Source organism: Mrakia frigida (assembly GCF_051309035.1).
Source record: "Mrakia frigida strain ATCC 22029 unplaced genomic scaffold BDY24scaffold_23, whole genome shotgun sequence".
NCBI lineage: Eukaryota > Fungi > Basidiomycota > Tremellomycetes > Cystofilobasidiales > Mrakiaceae > Mrakia > Mrakia frigida.
In genome coordinates, this window is record NW_027481258.1 from 151,960 (window position 1) to 167,728 (window position 15,769).

At 54.1% G+C, this 15,769-nt stretch overlaps 5 protein-coding genes across 5 annotated transcripts; 2 read left to right on the forward strand and 3 right to left on the reverse strand.

The window, feature by feature from the left end:
- Positions 1–645: 645 nt before the first annotated feature.
- On the forward strand, positions 646–5,128 carry BDY24DRAFT_121689 (uncharacterized protein). Its single transcript, XM_076635943.1, has 18 exons — positions 646–931; positions 1,035–1,256; positions 1,409–1,551; positions 1,635–1,773; positions 1,872–1,923; positions 1,996–2,279; positions 2,376–2,529; positions 2,609–2,661; positions 2,742–3,008; positions 3,077–3,169; positions 3,252–3,401; positions 3,496–3,603; positions 3,693–3,792; positions 3,859–3,959; positions 4,051–4,227; positions 4,291–4,432; positions 4,502–4,614; positions 4,685–5,128. The coding sequence occupies exons 1-18, from the start codon at positions 812–814 to the stop codon at positions 4,826–4,828; spliced, it is 2,562 nt and encodes an 853-aa protein (XP_076494954.1). The 5' UTR covers positions 646–811; the 3' UTR covers positions 4,829–5,128.
- On the reverse strand, positions 4,966–8,721 carry BDY24DRAFT_394880 (uncharacterized protein). Its single transcript, XM_076641236.1, has 10 exons — positions 8,461–8,721; positions 6,851–8,248; positions 6,652–6,744; positions 6,379–6,576; positions 6,248–6,306; positions 5,890–6,177; positions 5,641–5,712; positions 5,510–5,567; positions 5,213–5,418; positions 4,966–5,123 (listed from the first exon to the last, which is right to left on the reverse strand). Exons 1-10 carry the CDS (start codon positions 8,663–8,665, stop codon positions 5,052–5,054), a joined length of 2,649 nt encoding a protein of 882 aa, XP_076494955.1. The 5' UTR covers positions 8,666–8,721; the 3' UTR covers positions 4,966–5,051.
- An 81-nt stretch (positions 8,722–8,802) lies between these two features.
- Positions 8,803–11,293, reverse strand: BDY24DRAFT_394889 (YheT family hydrolase). The gene is made up of 9 exons (XM_076641237.1): positions 11,047–11,293; positions 10,837–10,896; positions 10,628–10,733; positions 10,345–10,527; positions 9,948–10,182; positions 9,613–9,862; positions 9,443–9,480; positions 9,242–9,354; positions 8,803–9,172 (listed from the first exon to the last, which is right to left on the reverse strand). The coding sequence occupies exons 1-9, from the start codon at positions 11,230–11,232 to the stop codon at positions 8,919–8,921; spliced, it is 1,425 nt and encodes a 474-aa protein (XP_076494956.1). The 5' UTR covers positions 11,233–11,293; the 3' UTR covers positions 8,803–8,918.
- Positions 11,294–11,723: 430 nt separating this feature from the next.
- On the reverse strand, positions 11,724–13,077 carry BDY24DRAFT_394893 (ER membrane protein complex subunit 8/9 family protein). The gene is made up of 6 exons (XM_076641238.1): positions 12,972–13,077; positions 12,737–12,868; positions 12,388–12,534; positions 12,254–12,295; positions 11,966–12,132; positions 11,724–11,818 (listed from the first exon to the last, which is right to left on the reverse strand). The coding sequence occupies exons 1-6, from the start codon at positions 13,041–13,043 to the stop codon at positions 11,779–11,781; spliced, it is 600 nt and encodes a 199-aa protein (XP_076494957.1). The 5' UTR covers positions 13,044–13,077; the 3' UTR covers positions 11,724–11,778.
- Positions 13,078–14,852, forward strand: BDY24DRAFT_394896 (uncharacterized protein). Its single transcript, XM_076641239.1, has 5 exons — positions 13,078–13,970; positions 14,062–14,093; positions 14,209–14,287; positions 14,410–14,557; positions 14,670–14,852. The coding sequence occupies exons 1-4, from the start codon at positions 13,124–13,126 to the stop codon at positions 14,553–14,555; spliced, it is 1,104 nt and encodes a 367-aa protein (XP_076494958.1). The 5' UTR covers positions 13,078–13,123; the 3' UTR covers positions 14,556–14,557; positions 14,670–14,852.
- The last annotated feature ends 917 nt before the right edge of the window (positions 14,853–15,769 follow it).

Consider the following 15,769-nt stretch of genomic DNA (forward strand, 5'->3'; position numbering starts at 1 on the left):
TTGAGATGGAGTGGAAGAGGCAGAAGCGAGGTCGTGTGCTGATGGGGTATCGGGAGGAGGAGTGGGAGAAGGAGGCATGCTTGAAAGAGAGCTGAAGGAACAGGATCGAAAGAGAACGAGTCAGGATCAGGTTCCGAGGATGAGAGGTGGTCTATAGAGAGGTGTTCACGCACGAGAAGAGGTTGTCCAAGTTGTTGGGGATGTGATGGTTTGAAGGGAGAAGGAGGAAAGGGTGGGTGAGCTCGAAACAAGCTCTCATGAATCGAAGGATCTAGAATCAACCTCTGACACCCACAGAGCGAAAAGGAAGATTTTCGGGGAGCTGCCTCAAAGTCTCTCTAGAGAGCTACTGCTTTACGCTGACAGTATGTCTTTGATTTTTCGAAGAAGGAGAGGAGAGCTGGGAGGAGAGGGCAAGATGATTCGGTCGAGCTCAAGAACGTCACTCGTCCTCTTTCCCTCTTTTCCTTCCCTCCCTGCAGGTTTATACGACTTAGACTCCGAGTAGAACCTCAAGATAGCCCTTGCTGACAACCCTGCGAAACCACGACACGTTCACTCCAATCTACAAGCCGTCTAGCCTGATTCTCCTCCTTCGACCCTTCTTTGTTCAAACAAACCGCCCCCTGCCCTTTCTACTTTCTACTCCTATCAGCTGAAACGATTCTGTTCACACTTGGGATCTCTACCCAGCTACGTAGCTGTTGGGGCTTTTTGACGTAACGCTTGTTTGATCCCTTTGTTTCTCTGCTTCGTCGCCCTTTCTTCCTTCCTTCCTCCTCAACACCCACCATCTTCTCTCTCTCCACCCATGTCTCTCGCTCAAGCAACTCAAAACATCTCAGAACACCCAGGAGCTACAGCCGTCAACGCTCCTACAGTCAAGGAGAACAAGGACGCTGATATTGCTCGAAAGCTCAAACTCTACGGCGTCAGTTCTTCCGTCTCTCTTCCACCTCCCTCCCTCTGCCTCATTCTCCTTCCTTCCCTCACTGACTCTTCTCCATCCCACTTTCTCTTCTCCGTCCCTCTAGGCCGTCAAAGCTCTCCAAGCTGGCTCCCTTCCATCCAATGCTCAACTCGACTCCTACCTCGTCTACCTCGAGAAGCATTCCCTCGTCGACCCTGCAAAGCTCTCGGAGGACGGAAAGATCCTCATCGAGGATTTGAGGGACGTGATGGAGACGTGCAGGGAGATGATCAAGCAGAGGAACGGGGACGAGATCATCCAGGATTTCATCGCAGGAACGAACGAGGTGAGTGCGCTCTCCTCCTCCTCTTCTCTTTTCTTCCTTCTTTCGTGACGACGCCTCCTCCTCCTCCTTCTTTGAAGCCATGACGCGTTGGTTTTCGATCTATAGAGACTGATTCTAAGGTCTCCTTTCGTCTTTCGCCCTTCCTCGCTCAGACCCCTCTCCAACCTCTCTCCAAGGACGCCGTGCCAGTCTCGCCGGGAGACATCAAGTCGGACGCGAAGTCTGCTGCTCCTCACCTTCGAACCCTCCTCACGCTCTTCCTCACCAACGCTGAAGCTCGAAAGATTCTCAACGAGTGAGTTTCAATTCTCTTTCTACTCCAGCCGTATCGATGGTGCTCAGGCTGATCGTTTCTTCCTCTTTCTCCCTACTCCTCAGCCTCGGAACGGTAGGACGAGACATCTTCGCCAACGTCGCTGTCAAGGCTGCTGAGAAGGCTCGACCTGGAGAGGAAGAGCTTAGGAACGTGGATCGAGAGGGAGAGGCTGGAAGGTGGATTGGAGCTGAAGGTAAGACGGTGAGTCTTTTTCGTTCGACGACGAGTTGCAGTCGAGGAGACGCGTCTATCCGAGCTGATCGATTCCTTCGGTCCCCTCGTTCTTTCTGTCTTTCCAGCACGGACGAGATTCTACTCCCAACCTCGAACTCAACGTCGGAGGTCACAAAGGTTCGTTCTCATCTTCTTTATTTCCCTCTCGTCCGAATCTGACCTCTTCGCTCGTTCTGTCTTGATCAAAAGTCGTCCACGACCCCAAAGCTCCCGCTTCCTCTGGAACCGTCTACACCGATCCCAACGGCGGCCACCGAACCACCGCTGGAGAAGCCTACTCTTCCGCTCGAGACGCTCGAGAGCAGTACGTCGAGGGGAAGGAGCAGCTCAAGGGAGAGGCGTTCGATCAGGCGAAGCAAGCTGGACGAGCTCACGGGGAGCGAGGAACGGAGGGAGTGAAGGAGTTTGGGAGGGAGAGAGCTGAGCAAGGGAGGGAGGTTTTGGAGGAGGGGAGGGAGAGGGCTGATGATGAGGTGAGTTAGATTTGTTGTCGGTCGGGGAGGGAGGAAGCAGGACGAAAGAATCGAACTGACGCGACTGTTTTGTCGTTTTGGGATTGGATCTGGCAGGACACCAAGAGGACTGTCAAGGAACGATTCAACGACTTTAGGGATCGAGTCTCTCCTGGAGAGGAAAATCAGCACCGAATCCGAGCTCAAAGGGAGCATGCGAAACATCTGCTCGACGAGCAGTTCCCACAGGAGAGGAGGGATCAGTTCATCTGTTCGTTCGACTTCCTTTTCCATCTACTCTTCTTCTTTATTCCGTCTTTGACAACTGTTCCTCTTATTTCGAACTCTAGGGAGACTCAAGAAGGTCGTCGTCGAGGTTCAGAAGCACGGAGACTACGACGAGGTGAGGACGCGTCGCTCTCTTTCTCCCTCCCTCTCCTTCTCTCGATTCGCTGACCAACACCGTCCTAATTTAACCTTCAGGCGATGAACACCTTCCTCGACCTCTTCTCCACCTACAAAGGTCACACCTCCGCCCTCGCTTCCGCCGCGTCATCTCACACCGCCAGTCAGTCCTCCGACCCCGCCTTCCAACGATCTTGGGACCAACTTCAGACGATCCTCGCTCGATCTGCCAACGGACATGGAATCGATGGGATCCTTCGAGCCGTCGACAATATCTACGCCGCAGCTAAGGAGGACGAGCTCTTGAGGAACTATTTCAGTCAGCTCGACGAGTTCGTCAGGAAGGCGAGTTGGGTTCTTCTTCGTTCCTTCTGAGCTGAAACTGACTTGATTTCCTCTTCGAATCTATGCAGTGCCTTCTCGAACCTGGATACATCCTCGACGACGACTGCACGGACGAGGGACGAGTTCTTCGAGAGCAAGGTCATGATTTCTTCGATCAGAAGGTGAGCGTTCTTTTTCTTCCTCTTTCTCCTCCCTCCGAACCTCAAATTGTCAATCTGACTCCCTCCTCTTGCTCCTCAACAGTACCGATCTCAGAAGGACGCTCTTTTCGATGAGATCTCAGCTTACTTCAAGGACGTCGCGAACGACCCTCTCAACCAAACGCTCTCGAACGACTTCCAACGACTCACCAAGGATCTTCTCTTCAACGACAAGGGTACTCTCGAGTTCAAGGTTAGTCCCTTCACCTTCTTATCTTTCCCTCCTTGATCGAGCCTCGGTCTCACAGCGTCCGTCCATCTCCGCTTCCTTCTTTTTTGATTCGCAGCCTCAACTCTGGAACGACCTGAGATCTCAGTTCCTTCCCTCCATCATCGAGCACGTCGGCTACGTCCCTATCCCTCGAATCGAGTACAGCGATAAGCCCTTGGATCTCGTGAGCTTCTCGTTTCCTCTCCGCTCCAGTTCGAGAGAAGAAGGAGATCTGACGCGTCGACTCCTCTTTCTCCACTCCTCTTTCTCCAGGTCATCGAAAACCTCGTCCTCGAAGGCTCGAACCTCTTCCCAAACATCATCGAATTCGAAGCGGAGAACAAGTTCAGATTCTCCCCTTACAAGACCATCGGTGCGTCCCTCTCGTCGTTCCGAACGAGCTCGTCCCCGTTCGCTGATATCATCCTTTCTCTTCCAGCCGACAAGTCCTCCCACCAGATCCATCTCCACTTCAGTCAAGTCCAGGCGGACCTTCGAGACGTGGGGTTCTTCTTGAAGAAGAAGACTGGATTCCCTAAGGTGCGTCTCAGCTCGTGTCGCTCTTTTTCATTTGTCTCGACGACCCTGACTTCTTCTTCCCTCTTTCCTCCGTTGCCCTCTCTTTCACTAGATCCAGGACAGTGGACTCGCAGACGTCTTGATGGCAGGAGAAGGGCTCTCCGTCGCAGTCGTTCTTCTCGCCACGTCCGGTCGAACCGACTCGGTCTTCGAGGTCAAGAGCGTTCACGCCAAAGTCGGGACGCTCAAGATCGCCATTCGAGGAACCAAGAAGGACTGGCTATACAAGGTGGGCTCAACTTTCTACGATTAAGTCCGAGAAGACGATTCGCTCACGCTTCTCTTTCTACAGCTCTTCTCTTCCACCGCCAGCGGATTGATCAAGAAAGCGATCGGAAAGGCCGTCGAGCAGTCCGTTCGAACCTCCCTCGGATACATTGATCAGCAGCTCGTTGGAGTCAGGAACAGGATGGACGAGGCGAAGGACAGCGATGGTGCGTCGTCTCGTTTTCTTCTCGTTTCTCCAGCGGTTAACGACTTTCCTCCCTTTCGTCGTTTTCCAGAACTCACCCGAACTCAAGTCCTCAAAGAGCTCTTCCAGAAGAAGAAGGAGGACGCTGAGGCCAACAAGAGGAAGGTCGAGTCGAAGGCTGCTGAACGAGACTCCAAGTTTGCTGTCAGTCCCCGTCTCCTCTCTTTCTTTCTCTTCCTCTCGCAACCTACTGACTCTCCTCGTTCTTGATAAGATCGTCACCGACCGAGAGAAGTCCATCCTCCCCGACGAGAATCCTCCCGTCTCCATCGCCGCCGACACCTGGAAGAAGGAGGACGTGGCGAAGAAGGACGCGTCGAAGTCGGGAGACTGGCACAATCGAGCTTTCGACCTCTGAGTCTAGCTTCTTCATCTCTAACCTTGTTTTACCTTAACGACCCCTTCTCCCTTTTTCTCTCTTCTACGTACCCTTCTTACCTACTTAATTCTCGTCGCGCTGTTGATGACGCTTTTGCCTCCTTCCCTTCTTCGACACGACTTTGATGATGTTCCTTCTTTCTTTCCGACTCGACTTCGAAAAGGAAAAGAGATCGAGAAAAGATTGTCGTCTACGTAAGAACCTAATCGTCCTCCTCTCCTCTCTTGTACATATCGGCCTGAGCGTCTTCGAGGTCGAGGTACTTCTGATACTCCTGAGAAACCAAAAAAAAGGAGGCGACGAACAAGGGTCAGTCCAGTCGAAAAGACGCAAGAGGAAAAAAAGTAAGAAGAAAGGACTTACCTCAGCCATGAATCCCTTCCTGTCGAAGTAGTCGAGAATCCCGTTTCCGTTCGACTTCGAAGGACGGTGAGGGTCGGCCAGAGCTTCGAAGGGCACGAAACGTCGAGATGAGGATTCAGGTTGATCGGTCTCCTCCTCCTCCTCGTCCTCGGATTCGTCCTCGAGTCTGTCGATGTGATGCTTGAGGAACTCGTGAAGGTCGTACTCTGTAAGAAGAAGAAAAAAAGGGAAAAAAGGGGAGTTCGAGTCAGGCAAAGGAAGAGGGCGACGCGTCGGACGAGGAGAGAAGCGCCTCACCCCAATGAGCCATGCGATGGTACAGATGAGCCTTGGCTGCACAGTACTTTCCACAGTTCTACGGAGACAGAGTAAAATCGGAAAGGGGTCAGTTCGGGAGTCGAAAAGGTAGGGAAGCGAAAGCGACTCACAAAGGTTCGATCTTCTCCCTCGTCGTTCTTCTTCCTTCGGTCGTCCTCGTCACTACTGTCGTCGACGAGAGTCTGAAGGAACGAGATGATCAGAGAGACGTCAGCTCGACCAGTTCTGAGAGCATGGATAAGGTCGAGGGCGTTGAGGGAGTTGCGTCGTGCGACTGAAGTCTCGTCGACGCAGCTGACTCTCCTTCTCCCCCAACACCCACTTCCTTCTCCGATCCCTTCTTCAATATGAGCACTCACCTCAAAAGTTTCCGGATCGTAAGGCATCCCGTCGAGAGTAACCAATCTAGTAGCGACTCGATTGGTGATCCGACACGCGTCGCAAGGCGGAAGGTCCTCCATGTGCTCCGAGTCCCAGTGCGGATACGTCTCGAGACTGCGAACGAAGTGAGTCGGCCATACGGAGGATCGAACCTTCTGATTCATGAGGTCTCGGATGTGACGACGGATCCTGTCGAGAGCGAGCTGAAAGTAAGGGGTTCTCCCAGCCTCCCGAATCCAGACCGGGCCGTTGACGATGAGGTAGATCTGAGAGGTAGAGAAGAAGCGAGATGTCAGAACGAGAAAGAGAGTGAAGGGAAGGGAAAGTTCTACTAACGTGGTAGCTGACGACAACGGAGAAATGTTGCTCTCTCGGTTGAACAGTTTGGAACTCAGCTGGAGAGAGGAGACAGAGCGTAGAAAGGTCAGCAGGAACAAAGCGAGATGGGCAGTAGAAAGACCACTGACCAGGAAGCTCGACAAGCTCGTCGTCGTCCGAAGCAAGGAAGGAGTCGTGTGAAGAATCATCGTCCGACGCGTCTCCTCCCTCCCCAGCGTCGTCCTCGTCCTCGTCCCAAGGATCCTCCTCGACGACTTCGTTCTCCGAATCCTCCTCGGTATCGTCGATGACGTGAATGGTAGGCGAGCTTCCGCTCTTGCGGCTCCCTGGACACGACGAACCAAAAGGTCAGCCTCGAGCTCGAGCGTTGGAAGTCCAGAGAGGAAGAGAGCCCTACTCACGAGACTGCCTCAGCTTCTGCAGAGCGGTCTGTTTCACCTTCGAACCAGAGGACTGAGTAGGGTTCGATCGAAGTCGAGATCCGGTGAGAGCGACTGAGAGGAAGAAGAAGAGGGAGATCAGAGGAACGCGCCGAAGTCAGAAGGAGTTCAACGCAAGGATATCGAGAGAAACAAAAAAAAAACAAGCTCATGGGCTCACCAGCATTTCCATCAGCATCATCCAGATCCTCCTCGTCGTCCTCTTCCTCGGAATCGAATCGCTGTCGACGAAGGATCCTCTTCTTGCTCGGTCTCGGCGCGTCCGAGCTCTCCTCTCCACTCCCACTCCCACTCCCACTCCCACTCTCTTCCTCCTCGTCCTCCGAAAACTCAACGACCTTCGGCTTTCTCTTCCTCTTGACCGGTGTAGACTCCTCCTCCCTCCGCTTCCTCCCTCTCGAGTTCGACGACGACGCGACCTCCTCCAGATCGCTCTCCTCAGCAATGACGGCCCCCTTCCTCCTCAACGTCCTTCCCTTGGGCGACTCCACGATCAACTCGTCCAAGTCTTCCTCGACGTCTTCGTCCTCCGAATCAGGCAAAGTGCTCTCCGAGGGTCGGTCCCTCGTCCTCGTCCTCGTCCTTCTCGTCGACGGAGGAGGAGGAGGAGGAGATTCCTCGACGTCGACCGCTCTCCCCTTCCCCTTCTCCTTCCTCTTCGCAGCAGCCTTGGCTCCTGCTGAAGTCGCACTCCTGATAGCCTCATCGAAGTCTGGAAGGTCACTTTCCGAACCGGACGAAAGGGAGGCGGCGGGATGTGCTGATCGTTTCGAGGTCGAAGGAGGAGGAGGGTTGGGTTTCGCCGCTTTGGACTTCGTCGAAGAGGAGGAGGGTGCTGAGCGTTTGGAAGGAGGTGGTGGGGATGGCGACTCGAAGGAAGGTGGGAGTGAACGACGAGTGGGAGGAGGTTTCCTTGGACTGACGGACTTTCTCTTCTTGCGAGAGTAGGAGTGAGGGCGTTTGGGAGCGGGGGATTCGAGAGGATCGTCGTTGGAGGAGAGGCGGAGAGGGTCGTCGGTGGAAGAGGAAGGAGAGGGTGTGCGTTCCTCCCGAGATCGTTTGGTGGAGGAAGTGGGTGGGTTGGGTTTGGGTTTGGTGGATGAGGAGGGAGGGAGTCGAGAGGAGGACGCGACGGGTTGGGAGGAGGAGGGACGACGTTTCTTGGTCGTCGAGGACTCTTCTTCTTCCTCGTCTTCAACGACAAAGTTGTCTTCCTCGCCCTCCTCTTCTCCTTCATCCCCCTCCTCGTCGCCCGAGCGGATAACCATGGAGATGTCGTCCTCTCGCCCGACCTTGCCTTCTCCCTCCCACTCCTTCCTCGCCTGAGTATGAGTGTGAGCCTTGATAGGACGTTCCTCTTCTCCTGAGCTGACTACTATCTCGTCTTCGTCGTCGTTGTGGTAGTGAGGGTTGTTCTTGACGTGTTGGGAGCGAGGGATGAGCTTCTTCCTCGGAGAAGAGGAGGAGGGAGGAGGGGAAGAAGAGAGGTTGTCGTCGTCTGAGTCTGAATCGTCGTTGGAGGGAGGTAGACGTCGTCGGGGTCGGGGTGAAAGACGAACTGGTTTTGGTAGCATTGTGAAGACGTGTAGTTCAGTTACTCGCCCGTGAAACATAGAGAGTACAGCGGCTAGAGTCCGCCAGAGCAACAAGCTTGAACTGTTGAGCTTCGTCCCTTCCTCCTCCTCCCTTACCCTCCCTCCTTGAGCTACTCTTCCTTCCAAGCCCAACTCAACTCCTCATGAAACAGCATCAGTACACTCTCAAACTCACCTGTTTCCCTCTCCAAACGAGGCTGCTCCTCTCCATCACTCAAAACCAGACGTTCCTCCTCCTCCTCCAGATCGAGCTCATCCTCATCCTCGTCCTCCCGCGTTCGTCTCCTGCTCGAGGGAGCCGTAGAGCTCAAAGGCTTGGGTTTGGTTTTCGATAGAGGTCCCCAGGCGTCCATCAGCTTCGATTGAGTCGAGCGAGCCATTCGCGGCGGAGAGAGAGAAGGGGAAGGAGGTGGTGGTTTGGAGGGACTGAGAGGGAGAAGAGGTGAGAGAGAGCTCTTCACGCAGCGATCATGTTCTTTCTTTCGTTCCTTGCTTTTTTTTTTTTCACTCAGCCTAATCAAACGCGAAACCAGTCCATTCGAGAATCTATAAAAGTCCATCTAAAACAAAAGATACCGTCTCCCACCTCCGTGCTTGCCCTCTCGACGCGTCGTTCTTTACTCTCCCTCCCTCTCACTCCATCTTCACCGCCATCCTCCCCTTCTTCACCCAAGTGAACGGTCCCTTCTCCTGCTCCTCCTCCCTCACCACTTCATACCCAACCTTCCCCTCCACCCTCCTCACCTCCCTCTTCACCCCGCCAGGAAGCGTCTCGGTATCCACCAGCTCCTTCTCCGCTGCTGTGAAGAACTCGCCGATGGGCGTGTGGAGCCATCGTTTCGGAGGAGAGAAGAACGGGAAGCCTCCCATGAAGTGACCGAGATGACCTGTGAGGAGAGAACGGTAAAGGGGAAGGAGTCAGGAGGAGGAGGGGAGAGGAACGAAACGAAACGAACCTCCGATTCCGACGATGGCGAGGACGGCGTAGGAGGATTGGAGGAAGGTGGAGATGGGGAGGAGAGGTCCTCCGATGATGGGGTCGTCGAAGGCGTTGATGCAGAGAGTGGGACTGCGGGGGGAAGGGGAAGAGGTTCAGTTCGAGCGGAGGGGAGGACGCGTCGAAAGAGAAAGGAGGACGCGTTGATAGGTAAACTCACATCCTGATGTCGAGGAGCTTCTGCTGGGGACTCGCCCACTTTTTGAAAATATAGCAAGAAGGGAAAGGAAGAGGCGTCATCAGTGAGCTGAGATTTCAGTTTCGAGTTTTCGAAAGAAGAGAGCCCGAAGCTCAGACGAGAGCAACCTTATTAACGCGCAAAAAACTCACAGCGTAGTAAGCCTCCGCAGAAGGGAACGGGAAATCCGGAGCGCAACCTCCAATGGTACAAACGATGACCTCGTCCGTCTCCCTGAGCAAAGGGTTCCTCATCTTGTTGATCGCCTCGACGTTCTTGAACGCTCTCGAGTCGGGTTGGGCGAGATGCGCGGCAGGCGAGTTGGCGTGCGAGTTCCAGACTCGGAGGATGTTGGTTCCCATAGCTCGGGAGTACATTCGAAGAAGCCAGGTTGATTCGAGTCTTAAAAAAAAAAGAGGAGGGAAGTCGAGGTCAGTTTGGAGTTCGACGAAGAGAAACGAGGGATAAGGCAGGCATCGCTACGAACCTCTCACACATCCCCACGCAATCCCAAGGTGTTCCAACGACGACTCCAGCTCTCAAGACACAGTGGTCTCCTTCCTCTCCGATGAAGCGAGCGAGCACGGAAGCTCCGAGGGAGAAACCGCATCCGAAGAGAGGCGCGTCCGGGTAGGTTTCGGAGATGTAGAGGAGAGCGGAACGGATGTCTTCGGTGTGACCGGCAGAGTAGAGCTGGTCGGACGTCAGGGGGACGCCGGCACCTGCGTTTGAGAAGAGACGAAGAGAAAAGAAAGAAAGAGGAGTCAGCGAGACGCGTTCGACACCTCTCTTTCTCCTTCCCTCCCTCCTCCTTCGACCGCCCTCCCTCCCTCCCTTCTTCGTGACCACCACCTTCACTGAGCCATCTCCCCCCCCGTACTCACACCCTCTAAAGTTAACCACAACCCCTCTCATCCCCAAGCCATCCCCGTCTCCCTTCGCTCTCGTCGCATGCGACACGACGTTCCGAACGTAGCTCTCGTGCGACCCGCCCGTCAGACCGTGCAGGGTAACGAGGATGGGAGTCGTAGGTTTGGGTTCGAATGAAGGGACTACAAAGTCGAGGCCTTGAGAAGAAGGGAAAGAGTCATTCGGTTGAGGTCAGTAAGAAACCAAGGGTTGAGTTCAGTCGAAGCTACGAGAGGAAGGAAAAGTGAGTGAGCTCACCGATGGTTCCCCCGTCCGGAAGTCGGAGCAAGGTCCTATCGTAGATGATCCGATCGACGCTTTCAAAGTTGCCGATTTGGGTGTAGAGCGTTTGGAGATGTCCGTTCTGGGTAGCGAAAGCAAAAAGGATGATCAGCTCGTTCGTTTGGCTCCTTCCTTCCCTCCTTCCCCTCCAGCTCGAACGAAAAAAAAACGACGAATGAACTCACCCAGAGCCACCAACTAGGTCTAAACACTCCTCTCAACGAAGAACAACTGTCGAGAATCCACTAGAATTCTCGTCGTCCGTCCAGCAAAGCCAAAAAAAAGGGTCAGCTTCGAGCTCACTTTGTTTCCCTTCTCCTTTCCTTCTCTCTCTCTCTCTTCTTTCCTCCCTCCTCCCTCCCGCTCTTCCAACCCACCCCCTTCTTTTCACTCACCTTATGCACCCCAACCTCCTCCCCTTCCTCTGGTCCACCCGTCCTCTTGACCCTCACCGTCTTGGCCTCTTCAGCGGAAGGTCCAGGACAGAGGATGATAGAGGCGACTCGAGAGGAAGGTCGAACCCACGAGGAGAGCATCGAGATTAGAGCTCGCGTGCGGGAGAACCGTTGCGAGAGGAACATGCGGAAGAAAGAGAAAGAGGAAGAGAAAGGGGTGGGTGTTGGAAGGGAAAAAGAAACGGACGATTTGAGCTCTGACTTGAAGGGTAATGGAAGCAGCCGTCGGCGGGTCCGATGGCCGAGGTGGGTTTCGGTTGGAAGTTTTTTTTTTCCCCTTGAGGATTTGGAACTCTCTCCGAAAGCCGCTCATGAAACAAGCATGCAAGGAGGGAGAGAGAGGTTGGAGGGCAATGAGCCAAAACTGGGCTTCGACAACGCGTTCGACCTTCTCGTCGACGCGTCCTTCTTTCCTTCTCTGTTTCTTTCCCGAAAGACTCTATCAGACGAGAATGCACGAGCGATCGGAAGTAATGGCGCACAGGGGAGTCTGTATGAAACATCGGAGACACCTTTAGATCCAGGGAGAGGCTCATGAAGGAGAACGACCAAACTGGCCGTCTCGTCTTTCGTTCAGCCCTCTTCTCGTCTCGTCTCGTCTCGTCTCGTCTCGTCTGTTCTTCGTTTCGTAAAGCTCATTAGCATCGCCCTCTCTCCCACTCCTGCTCCGTCTTAGACAACAACCCCTCTGTTGTTCAACCAGTCGATCGACCTGCACCAGACCCAACCCAAACCCGGTGAAATCAACGCAAGTCAGCTCTCGTCGGTCTCGTCTCTCTCTCTCTCTCTCCCTTCCCTTCCCAACCGCCTCCCCTCCTCCACCCTCCTATACCGAGATAAACGAACTCTCTGCACTCACACATCCTCCAAATGATCATCGAAATCGCCAAACTTGACGAGCACGCCGTTGTTGGAGTTGTTTTTCACGAGCGTGAGCGCCCTCGTCGGGCTCGAAGGGTCCGTCAACGAGAACGAGGTAGAGGACGAGAAGGGGGTCCATTTGGAGGGGGTAGGGGAGAGGTGGGGCTGCGGGGTGGGTTGGAAGGAAGGAGAGAGGAAGAAGGCAGGGAGGGAGGGAGACGCGTGAGAAGGAGAGAGACGACGGGTGTGGAAGGAAGAAAGGCATGGGAAAGAAGGAAGGACGAACGATAAGCGCGTTGGAAGAAGTTGCTAGGAGTTCGTTGTTGATCTGATGAGCGAAAGCGAAACGAAGGAGGTTTCAGCTTTGGTTGAACGTGAGGAAGAGAGGGACAGAAAGGGAGATGGTGAGCTCAAACTCACGGTGACGGCGAACGCTCCAGGGAATCGACTCTTGATCTTGTCTGCGACCTTGGTTCCAGTTATCGAGAAGGCTGTATCGTCGAGTTTCTCGTTTCCTTGGTAGTAACCGACGATGAGGAGGGATTGGGAGGAGGCGTGGAACTCAGCCTGAGTGAGAGGGGGGTGAGCGTGAAGGGAGGGAAGGAAGGAGATGTGAAGGAAGTCGGTCAGTTGGGAGGAGGGTTTCTTAAGAACGGAGGAAAGGAAGAGGTTTGAGAGGAGGAGCTGGTAGAAATTCGGAGTGTGAGAGGTATAGAGGAGGGAGTGTGTAGAGGGTGGAGATGAGAAAAGGGAGGAAGGGAGGACTGACGAGCTCTAGTCCGATCTCCATCGAAGGCGAGAGCGAAGTCCAGTGATGGAGAAGAGGGATCGCATCTACGACCGAGACGGTAGAGCCGGATTGAGATCCGATCAAGACTCCGTTGACGAGAGAAGAAGGGTACTAGTGAAGGAGCGAAGAGGGGAGGGAAGGAGGAGGAGGGAGGTGAGCTCGACGTCGTGACAGCGGCAAGAAGAGAAGCACTCGGGTTCTTTGGTCCACTCACTTTGGCGGCGTGAACGATGATTTTGGTATAAGCGAGAGGCGATATCGAGTAGGAAGTAGGAGTAATAGACATGGTTGAAACGAAAAGTGGAGATGGAAGTCGGGAGGGACGAGAGCTCTTCATGCTCTCTCTTCTTTTCCCTCCAAACGACGATGACCTCCTCTCTCAACGAAACCCAACGTCTTTCTCCCTCTCCCTCCTCCAAAAGACCTCTTCAGGACGACGATCCTTCCTCTCCTCCTGCTCAAAAAAGAATCAGAACCTCCTCCGTTCCTCCTGAGGAGGGTCAAGTCGACGACCTTCCCACCTTCCTCTCTTCCTCCCTCGCTCGACTCCAACACCAACCTCCACCCTCTAAAAAGAAGGCCAAAGAGATCACGAAGGAGATGAAGATCGCCTTCCTCTCCAATCCTGCTGGATTCCATTCCGATCACTGCCTTTCCTGCGACGGTCCTCTCCCGAGAGCGAAAGGGATCTCGTGCAAGGACGTCGCGAGGAAGAAGCCGTGGGAGCTGCTGGAGTTTCTCGAGCAACGACACCGAGGAGAGCATGCCTCTATCGAGATCGTCAGATGGTTGGCTAAGAAGGGAGGAGGTTGGCATGCAGGAGAGGTCAGGACTCCGAAGTGCGATGGGGATTGGTCGAAGGAGGACGAGGAGGAAAAGGAGAGGCTTAAGAAGGAGAAGAAGGAGAAGAAGAGGTGGAAGGGGAAGGATTGGAAAAGAGACAGTGCCTCTACCATCAAACCATCTACCCAGACCCTCAACTCCCCCGAGTATCCCTCCGGAGTCGCTTCAACTTCAGCTCCTCCCACTGCTGCCCATCTCTCCTCCCCAACGGAGTCATCTCACGTCGTCGAAGTCGACTCCTCCTCCACCGTCGAGTCTCGTCCTAAAACCGTCGTTGTCCCTTCCCTCGATACTACGTTCACGTTCTATTCTCCTCCCTCGCTCCAAACCTCGACCGTTCCTCTCGAAACGCCTTCGTCCTCTGCTTCTGGTACGTCCTCCTCGCCTCCCTGTTCAAATCCCTTCGAGGGACGCGTTGCTGACTCCCTTCGCCCTTTCCTCTGCCCGCCTGCCACAAACAGAAAACACAGTTCAAGAAGTTGAGTTTGAAGAGGTGAGTGGCGTGTCTCTCGGGCTCGTTGAAGCTTCCAAGAAGCGAGCTGAACGGAATTCCTCGTTCGTCTTCGTCGACGCTCTTGCTCTTCCTTTCCTTCTCGTTCGTCCTCCAGGGTCTGTCGGAACCGCTACCAGGTCAAGTTCCCCTCAACCCCTTCGACATGTCTCATCTCCCAGAGGGCCTCGATCTTCGTGAGTCTCTTTGTCCTCACATCTCTCTTCTTGGACGAGCGGGAGACAACTCAGATCGAGTCGAGTCGACGCTGACTCTTTTGCTTTGCTCCTTCCCTCTCTGCCCCTCCCCTCCACCCCAGGAACCGAGTTCTACACACTCTTGGACGCTCTCCCTCCCGAGACCTACCTGAACCTCGAGACTCTGAACAATCGGCTCGCTCAGGTTCAGGAGGGATTGCGCCTTCGCCGAGGCGACATGATCCGAGACGCGTTGTTGAACGGCTGAACGTGAGTTTCTCTTTCTTCTTTCTTTTGGAGTCCGACTGTGGGACGCACTCCTGATGCTGATCATCATCATCTTCTTCTTTTTTTTTCTTTCCTTTTCCCTTCCGACTCTCAGAACGGGATCTTGAACCTCTCGGGACGAGGACGAAGGGTTTTGACTTGGAGATTAGATTATGATGTTTGTGTAAGGAGCCGGAAGGAGAGAAGGAAGGGATCGAAAGAGTAGAAGCTCATCGTGTGAGCTAAAGAAAAAATGATTAGCGTTTGTTGATCCAGAAACGAGAAGGGGAAGAGGGAGGAAGAACGCGTGCGTCGTCGAACAACTCAGATCGTCGCTGGGGAGAAGTCGCGAGGGACTTGGCTCTCTAGAAGCCATGCCGAAAGATCAGAGAGTACCTTCGAGTCGGGGAGAATGACTGGAGAAAGGTCGCTCATCAAGGGGACGGCTGAGAGTCCGAAAAGCGAGGACGCGTACAACAGGAGACAGACGCGACGTTCCCCTCTTCCTCCTCCATCGCGTCCCCATCTTTTCCCATTGACCCATCGTCAGAGAAGTATGATCTAGAGATTTTCGAACGATTTTCCTGGCCATCGAACGAGAGGAGATGGCGAGGAGCTGGCACGAAGGAAAGAGGCGCGTCGCTCGACATGGTCGATCCAAATAGGCCTAGGCGTTGGAATTTCCAGTGATTTCTCGACCGTGTCTGTTTCGTTGAAAATGTAGGCTGAGCTTTATGAGCAGCTTGAAGGTTGGAAGGGAAAGCAGGAGTGGGAGGATGAGGTTGCCTCGAGGAGGGCTGAACGCGCGCCTTCATCGGTCAAGACGCTCCGTTGTCTCGACTTTTCAGAGGTCAACGAGGTATGGTGAACTCCAACGACGCACTAATCAACAAGGGAAGGAGATGGTGTGGGTGGGGAGGGAGGGGGTGTTTAAGAGAAGGAGAGAAGCAGCGAGGGGAGGGCTGAGGAAGGAGGTCGTCTCGAGTCCGAGAGCCCACCTTCGTCGCATTTTTTCGCAGGTGTCGTTTTGAGAAATCTTTGGTTTCGGCGATACGTATGCGGAAAATCTGAGATCGTTCTTCCATGGTGGTTTGGGGGAGATCAGCAACAACCAGTTTTGCCCCCGTTCCCAAAGAGTCTTCGAAAGATTCTCGATTTCCTCCTCTTCTCCTCCCAACCACTTTCCCCTTCCCTTCCCCTTTCCCTTCCCTTTTT

What these genes read in the sequence shown, in the direction of transcription:
- BDY24DRAFT_121689 (XM_076635943.1), top strand. Translation starts at nt 812, where the DNA reads ATGTCTCTCGCTCAAGCAACTCAAAACATCTCAGAACACCCAGGAGCT. An exon ending in GAGGAGGGATCAGTTCATCT is followed by an intron (nt 2,530 to 2,608) that starts GTTCGTTCGACT and finishes TTCGAACTCTAG; the next exon opens with GGAGACTCAAGAAGGTCGTC. An exon ending in ATGATTTCTTCGATCAGAAG is followed by an intron (nt 3,170 to 3,251) that starts GTGAGCGTTCTT and finishes GCTCCTCAACAG; the next exon opens with TACCGATCTCAGAAGGACGC.
- BDY24DRAFT_394893 (XM_076641238.1), bottom strand. Translation starts at nt 13,043, where the DNA reads ATGTCTATTACTCCTACTTCCTACTCGATATCGCCTCTCGCTTATACC. An exon ending in TGGAGATCGGACTAGAGCTC is followed by an intron (nt 12,535 to 12,736) that starts GTCAGTCCTCCC and finishes CCTCTCACTCAG; the next exon opens with GCTGAGTTCCACGCCTCCTC. An exon ending in CTTCTTCCAACGCGCTTATC is followed by an intron (nt 12,133 to 12,253) that starts GTTCGTCCTTCC and finishes CCCACCCCGCAG; the next exon opens with CCCCACCTCTCCCCTACCCC.
- BDY24DRAFT_394896 (XM_076641239.1), top strand. Translation starts at nt 13,124, where the DNA reads ATGACCTCCTCTCTCAACGAAACCCAACGTCTTTCTCCCTCTCCCTCC. An exon ending in GCCTTCGTCCTCTGCTTCTG is followed by an intron (nt 13,971 to 14,061) that starts GTACGTCCTCCT and finishes TGCCACAAACAG; the next exon opens with AAAACACAGTTCAAGAAGTT. An exon ending in AAGAAGTTGAGTTTGAAGAG is followed by an intron (nt 14,094 to 14,208) that starts GTGAGTGGCGTG and finishes TTCGTCCTCCAG; the next exon opens with GGTCTGTCGGAACCGCTACC.
- BDY24DRAFT_394889 (XM_076641237.1), bottom strand. Translation starts at nt 11,232, where the DNA reads ATGTTCCTCTCGCAACGGTTCTCCCGCACGCGAGCTCTAATCTCGATG. An exon ending in TGTGGTTAACTTTAGAGGGT is followed by an intron (nt 10,183 to 10,344) that starts GTGAGTACGGGG and finishes TCTCAAACGCAG; the next exon opens with GTGCCGGCGTCCCCCTGACG. An exon ending in CGCCATCGTCGGAATCGGAG is followed by an intron (nt 9,173 to 9,241) that starts GTTCGTTTCGTT and finishes CTCTCCTCACAG; the next exon opens with GTCATCTCGGTCACTTCATG.
- BDY24DRAFT_394880 (XM_076641236.1), bottom strand. Translation starts at nt 8,665, where the DNA reads ATGGCTCGCTCGACTCAATCGAAGCTGATGGACGCCTGGGGACCTCTA. An exon ending in TCGTTTGGAGAGGGAAACAG is followed by an intron (nt 8,249 to 8,460) that starts GTGAGTTTGAGA and finishes TACCAAAACCAG; the next exon opens with TTCGTCTTTCACCCCGACCC. An exon ending in ACGATCCGGAAACTTTTGAG is followed by an intron (nt 5,713 to 5,889) that starts GTGAGTGCTCAT and finishes TCGTTCCTTCAG; the next exon opens with ACTCTCGTCGACGACAGTAG.